We start from the raw sequence: 7,063 nt of genomic DNA, 5'->3' as shown, positions 1-7,063 counted from the left end.
GTAGGGTCAAACTGGGAATGTTGGGGGAAAATAAAACCAACATTTCCTTCCCATTATGTCAAACTAGTATTTACACTGTATATAAACTTAAGGGGAAAAAATAATCTCTTGTGTAATAAGAAATAATACTGGACTGAGATGATCAGATTTACTTTAATTCTTGAATCTTTTCTGAAATATGTGCCAGACTGGAGGCCCCGGCTAGATCAAAGAAAGATAAATAAAACGGCCTGTGGGCACAGTGAGTGACCCTGGACACCAGGGTGCTCGTGATGGCCTGCCTTCACACTGGCCATTCTCAGAGGCATCTGCACATACATAGCTGGTGGGGAAGAAAGAGCAGGTGTTAGTGGCTCTGTCGTGTCTGACTCTCCATGACCCCACGGGCTATAGCCCACCAGTCTCCTCCATCCATGGAATTCTCCAGGCAAGTATACTGGAGTGAGCAGCCATTCCCTTCTCCAGGGGAATCTTCCTAATCCAGGGATAGAAGCCGGGTCTCCTGCATTGCAGGTCAAACCTGCACCATCTGAGCCCCCAGGAATCTATCTAAAACTGCATATTACATGTAGTACTGAATTTAGGAGGCTGTTTTGAATTAAATTTCTTACTTTTTTCAAGTATGCTTTGCCCACTACACTTATAGGAATGATCTCCTCAGGTATGTGCCGTGGTCAGCCACTCAGTCGTGTCCAACTCTTTGTGATCCCATGGACAAGAGCCCTCCAAGCTCCTCTGTCCATGGGAATTCTCCAGGAAAGAATACTGGAGTGAGTTGCCATTCCCTCCTCCAGGGGCTCTTCCCGACCCAGGGACTGATCCTGGGTCTCCTGCATTGCAGGAGGATTCTTAACCATCTGAGTCACCAGGGGAGCCCCTCCTCCGTTATAGACAAAGATGAATAAAGTTTGCACTGAACTGAATCCTTCTGTGTTAAGGTGATTAGAATGCACTACTTAATTATAGTAATAGATATTTTATCAGGTGGAGTAGTTAAATCAATCTGTTACAGATGTGTAAATTATGGATTTTGAGAATTATACAGATAATTTTAAAACAGAATTTTGAGAACACCAAGCAAAAAGTGATCTTAGTGAAAGCTCTAGGCCAATGTGAGGACCAGTCACAGAATATGGGAAATGTAGAGAGACATTGTGGAATTTAATATCTTGTCTGTGTGCTTCCTGAAGAGTCTCCCCCTTCTTTTTGTTTACATTAAAGTTTGTGTCTCTAGAGCCCCTTCTTATATACTTTTAGTGAAACTGGGCAACCCAGAGACTCTGAGTCATTCACACTATTCTGTTTTTTGACACTGGAGAAAAAAAGAAAATTCTTTTATTGTTGTTCTGAAATTAGCTTCCTGTTGCTTTTAGAAGTGGATTCATTTAAAATTAAATTTCTGTCCTCAGAAAACAGAAAAAAAGGGCCAGTGTTTCTTTCATATTTTAGCCTTGAAATATTTGAAGACAGTGTTAAGAGTCTCTTTTTGTTTTCCTTCTGTGTTTCAGATGTCTTCAGGCCTTTGACTGGCTTATCAGATGCTCTAGCTCCCAGATTACACCTCATTGTTTATCACTTCACATTTTAGGTGCCTGTATAATTACTGCTAGTTTCTGGGAATTATTCACTTATCTGCAATGAGATGTTGTCAAGAACATAATGTTTGTTTCTGAATCAAAATGAAAACGGGAGTTACTTTTCTGTTTACATCAACTGCTAATGAAACCACACTGAATGCCATGATTATAATATTGCAACTGAATCAGTTTCATTCCCATTGTCAACACTGTTTTACAACCACAACCTCTTCCTTACTACATACTTGTCCTGTGGGCATGGAACTCTCAACTCTGTTCAGCAAGCATTACTAATCCTAATTGCATTCTTTACACAGTTTAGATTCCCTCGACCGTATCTCATACTGAAAGGTTGTTGCTGAACGGTAAGACGTGGGATTCTTGGCCTCCAGAGGAGACGAATTCAATCTGGGGCCAGAGACGAGGCTGGATCGCTCAGAGCTTTTGTGTAATAAAGTTTTATTAAAGTATAAAGGAGATAGAGAAAGCTTCTGACATAGGCACCAGAAGGGGGCAAAAGAGTACCCCCCTCCTAGTCTTTAGCTGTATGTTATATAGTCACTCACAGTCTGTTAATGAAAAGAAAGGAATGTCATAAAATTTAGAATGGCACCAGATAATTCATCCCTGGCCATAAAACGATTGACTTGAATCTTGTAGAAGGGCAGAATGCCAGCAAATAGTTTCGTTTACATAGATTAGGGGAACAATACCTGAGTAAGTAAATTAGGCTGTTTGGCGGAACCAACTTGAAGATAGAGTCTGGGGTACATTAACATAGCTTAAGACAACATTTCCATAAGGAAAATGTATTGGTTAACTCAGGGTTTGAGAGTAGTCAGCTTCAGGTGAGACCAGGTGTCATGGCAACACAGCACTTTAAGAGAAACCTCCTTTTGCATTTGTATAGAGAAGGAAAAATATCGCTGGTTTGTTTCTTCCTGCCGCTTAAGAGGGATAAAAATGCCTGGCACGCGCAGCCTCTTTCCTCCTTGGAGACCCCGGGCCTTCCTGCCTGCCACCCCCTCAGTACTGTCTGTTGTTCAGCCTGGCAGTCAGTAAGACTCTCCGCAACCCCATGCACAGCAGCAGGCCAGGCTTCTCTGTCCCTCACCATCTCCCACAGTTTGCCCTGCATAAACTCTGCTTCTAATTGAAAAAAAATTTGAACATTCAAACTCCAACCTTGGTTCAGACTGCCTTCTCTGCTTAAAATATCTTTTGTTTTTCTTTCTTACCCCTTCAATCTACCTTAACACTATAGTTTGACTCAAAGTTCAAAGTCCTATTGTGATTTTATTGATCAGGAAATATCTTGATCATTATTCAATTATCTCAACATGTGAAGAGCACTCTTAATATGCTTGACAAAAGGTTAATGAAAAATAAATAAGCAAAACACAAAAATATTATGCACAGTAGCAATGCAGAAAAGTGTAGTATTTTTTAAACCAAATTATTATTTCTCTAGCTACATTATAATTATACCATAACAATTCCATTGTTGAACTTCCTAGGTGGCGCTAGTGATAAACAACCCTACTGCCAATCCAAGAGAGACAGGTTTGATCCCTGGGCTGGGAAGATTCCCTGGATGAGAGCACTGCAACCCAGTCCAGAATTCTGCCTGGAGAATCCCATGGACAGAGGAGCCTGGCAGGCTTCAGTCCATACCCCTGCAGAGAGTCAGACACCACTCAAGTGACTTAACACACAGGCACCCAGCCACATTATCATAAGCCATAATTGAGAACAAGCTTAAGTCTCTGCATCGCCACTCAGAGGGCATCTGCCTACTGATCCGGAAATAATTTGAGATTTTGAACAATCAAGAAATGCATTCTATTGCATAGGTTAACAAGATGTGATCTGCAAACCAAATCTGTCCTACTGTCTTTTATAAATAAACTTTTATTGGAACAGCATCATGCCTATTGATTTATGTATTGTCTACAGGTGAATCCAGGCTGCAAGATGCAGAAGTGCATAGCTGAAATTGAGACGATGTGGCCACAAAGGCTAAAGTATTTACTGTTCACCTTTTTCCAGAAAAAAGTGCTGCTCCCTGTTCTAAGTTAAGTCACTGGAGTAGAGATGTTTATATGTTAAGATACAGCAGCTTCTTAAGTAATAAATATACTATACTTCCCATAAACCTAGACTACAAATTGAAAAATAGAATGGAATTTCAATAATAAATGTAAGAAAAAAAAAAAATGTGCTCATATTTGTAATAGTAATGCAAGTTGTATTATCTTAAGAAAACCAATCGCTTTTATAGAAAATGAAACACAACACAATGTTAAAGAAAGGATTAAAAAAACACTATAATATGATTCATATTGTTTAAATTTTACATCCAAACACATCAATATGTCCCTCAGATACACAGAAAGTGAAAGTTGCTCAGTTGTGTCAGACTCTTTGCTACCCCATGGACTATACAGTCCATGGAATTCTCCAGGCCAGAATACTGGAGTGGGCAGCCTGCCCCTTCTCCAGGGGATCTCCCCGACCAGGAATCGAACTGGGGTCTCCTGCACTGCAGGAGGAGTCTTTACCAACTAGCTATGAGGGAAGCCCACAGATACAGATACAGAGGGACAATCAGAAATTCAACAAAAATTAAGAATCTTTGGATTGTTACCCAATAGCTGGTTTTGCTTTAGTGTATTTCTGCATTTTGCAAGTATTTAAAGACAAAAATATAGTGTCTAGTTCAACATTTTTAAAAGATCAATGAACTAGAGTGCATGATGAAATTGTTCCCCTAAGTTTGGGAAAAAATGCATATGCAGCCAAAGTATCACAAGGGCATTATTTCATCTAATTGCCCCATTTGTGGTCTCAAGGCAATAGTTAAATAATATTCTCTAAGGTAAACCTCCTTAAGATTTTGGTGGCATATATATATGACAGTTTGATGTTAGTGTTCAGCTTTTTTGGTCTCCTTTGCTCTCTGTCATGCTGAACATATTTTTAATACATTATAAGAGAAATTCATTTTCTTCTGAAATATTCATTGTAATATACTCTAGATTCCTATTTTTAGGCTTATTGCTATATTAAAAAAATTGATTTCTCAGCAGAAATTTTCCTGGAATCCATTAAAACTTAGAAGCTTTATTAAATGAGCCTATCAAATTCTTCTACACTCAGGTGAGTTGATTTTTATTTCACTTTAAAGGGAAAATAATATGTTTCTAATATGTTCCATTAATCTTTGCAGGAGGCAAACAACATGTGTATAAATCTAATTGCCAGGTTACCTGTTTAGCTGACTAGAAGTCTTTGATTATTTATCTTTCACCACATTTATTGTTGTTCACTAGGCTACATCACTAGGCAATATCTTTGGTTTTTCTGAATCACAATATTTTCATTCCCTTTATACATACAAATTTTAATAATAAACAAGAAGTGTAAGTTGTCATTTGTGCTTATATGGATTATATCTTGGAATAATGCTCGAAGAAACAAATTGAGGCTGAGATTTTATAATTTTATAATTTCTAAAATGCCTGTTACAGGACTGAGTACATAGTGGGTCTGCAATGGGAAAATTATTCCAGGGTAATTGCACAGAAAAGAAGATAAATACTATGCACAGCTCCTGTGCTCCTAACTGAGCATGGCTGACACTTCCTGGGGCTACATGGGCAATTGGGAACATTGGCCCCAAGCCTGTTGATGAATACAGAGTGTGGGAGGTGGGGTGAAAAGCTACAGATGTGGATAAGGAGTGTGGGGAAGAAGGAACAAGTATGCATCAGGAATTGTATTCATCCTTGGTGAAGATTTCCCTTTCAACCCTGAACTATTCAAACTTTGTTACCATAGACATAGGGAACAAATCCTGACTTTTGGAAAAAGTGTTTTCAGTTAGAGAATATGTGCTCTACGATTTGTATGTTAAAGTGAAACATACCTTCAGGGAATCAGGGATTAATCACATGTTTAGGAATATAAACGAACAACTGAAGACAAAGACTGGGGGAATACGTGAATGGCATAGTTATACATGTACAGGAAATCTTGAAGGGTTATATGTGTTCTTGGAGTATAAAGTTATAAAACCTGAGTGAAAGTGGCAGAGTGTTTAGTTTCAACTCCTAATGAGATATAGAATTTTTAGAGAATTCTATGTGGAATGAACTTCCCTTTATACTGAGTGCCATTTCAGGTTTCGGTAAGAATTTAGGAAGTAGCTTTGAAAAGAATGAATTTTAATGTCAAAAAAAGACAATAGAGGCATTTTGGAGGAAAAGCGGCTAATTAAAAAAAAAAAAGAATTCAACGCACTCTTTTCCCCATAAGTACTCTCATTCTATGCCTGGGTCAGGAAGATCCCCTGGAGGAGCGCTTGACAACCCATCCAGTGTTCTTGCCCAGAGAATCTCATGGACAGAGGAACCTGGCAGGCTACAGTCCATGGAGTCACAAAAACATCCAACAAGACTGAGCGAATAACACTGCATTTCATCCAAATTTTGCTTCATATGTCTCTGAATCAACTTTTATATTTTGTCCACAGGAACCAAGAAAACCAGAGTGCTGAAGTCACTTTCATTCTCTTGGGCTTCTCAGAATATCCCAAACTCCAGATACCCCTCGTCCTGTTATTCTTAACCATCTACTCCGTCACTGTGCTGGGGAACCTGGGCATGATCCTAATTATCAGGATGAATCCCAAACTCCACACCCCTATGTACTACTTCCTCAGACATTTGTCCTTTGTTGATCTCTGTTACTCAACAGTAGTTACACCCAAGCTACTAGAAAACTTGCTTGTGGAAGACAGAACCATCTCCTTCACAGGATGCCTCCTGCAATTCTTCTTTGTCTGCATATTTGTGGTGACAGAGACATTCCTGTTGGCAGTGATGGCATATGACCGATTTGTGGCTGTTTGCAACCCTCTTCTCTACACAGTTGTGATGTCTCCGAAGCTTTGTTCCTTATTGGTGGGTGCATCATACTCTTGGGGTACAGTTTGTTCCCTGACTCTTACCTACTTTTTATCCGAATTGCCCTTTAGAGGAAATAATGTCATAAATAACTTTGTCTGTGAGCACGTGGCCATAGTTGCTGTTTCCTGCTCTGACCCCTACCTTAACCAGGAGATCATTTTAGCCTCCGTCACGTTTAATGAAGTAAGCAGCCTGGTGATCATTCTTACCTCCTATGTTTGCATTTTTATCACTGTCCTGAAGATGCCCTCGACTAGGGGGCGCCACAAAGCCTTCTCCACCTGTGCCTGCCACCTGACTGCCATCACCATCTTCCACGGGACCATCCTTTTCCTCTACTGTTTTCCTAACTCCAGAAGCTCATGGCTCATGGTCAAGGTGGCCTCTGTCTTTTACACAGTGGTCATCCCCATGCTGAACCCCCTGATCTATAGCCTCAGGAACAAAGATGTGAAAGAGACTGCTAGGAAGCTAGTTAACACCAAATTATTATGTCAACAATGCAAAACGCCTTAG

The 7,063-nt window shown here is 39.8% G+C and overlaps 1 protein-coding gene across 1 annotated transcript; it reads left to right on the top strand.

Moving 5' to 3' along the window:
* Positions 1-6,076: 6,076 nt before the first annotated feature.
* On the top strand, positions 6,077-7,063 carry LOC110151095 (olfactory receptor 5D13-like). The gene has a single exon (XM_070473727.1). The coding sequence runs from the start codon at positions 6,077-6,079 to the stop codon at positions 7,061-7,063; it is 987 nt and encodes a 328-aa protein (XP_070329828.1).

The sequence above is a fragment of the Odocoileus virginianus genome, chromosome 10, assembly GCF_023699985.2.
Source record: "Odocoileus virginianus isolate 20LAN1187 ecotype Illinois chromosome 10, Ovbor_1.2, whole genome shotgun sequence".
Taxonomy (NCBI): domain Eukaryota; kingdom Metazoa; phylum Chordata; class Mammalia; order Artiodactyla; family Cervidae; genus Odocoileus; species Odocoileus virginianus.
This window is presented reverse-complemented; position numbering and strand designations above follow the sequence as displayed.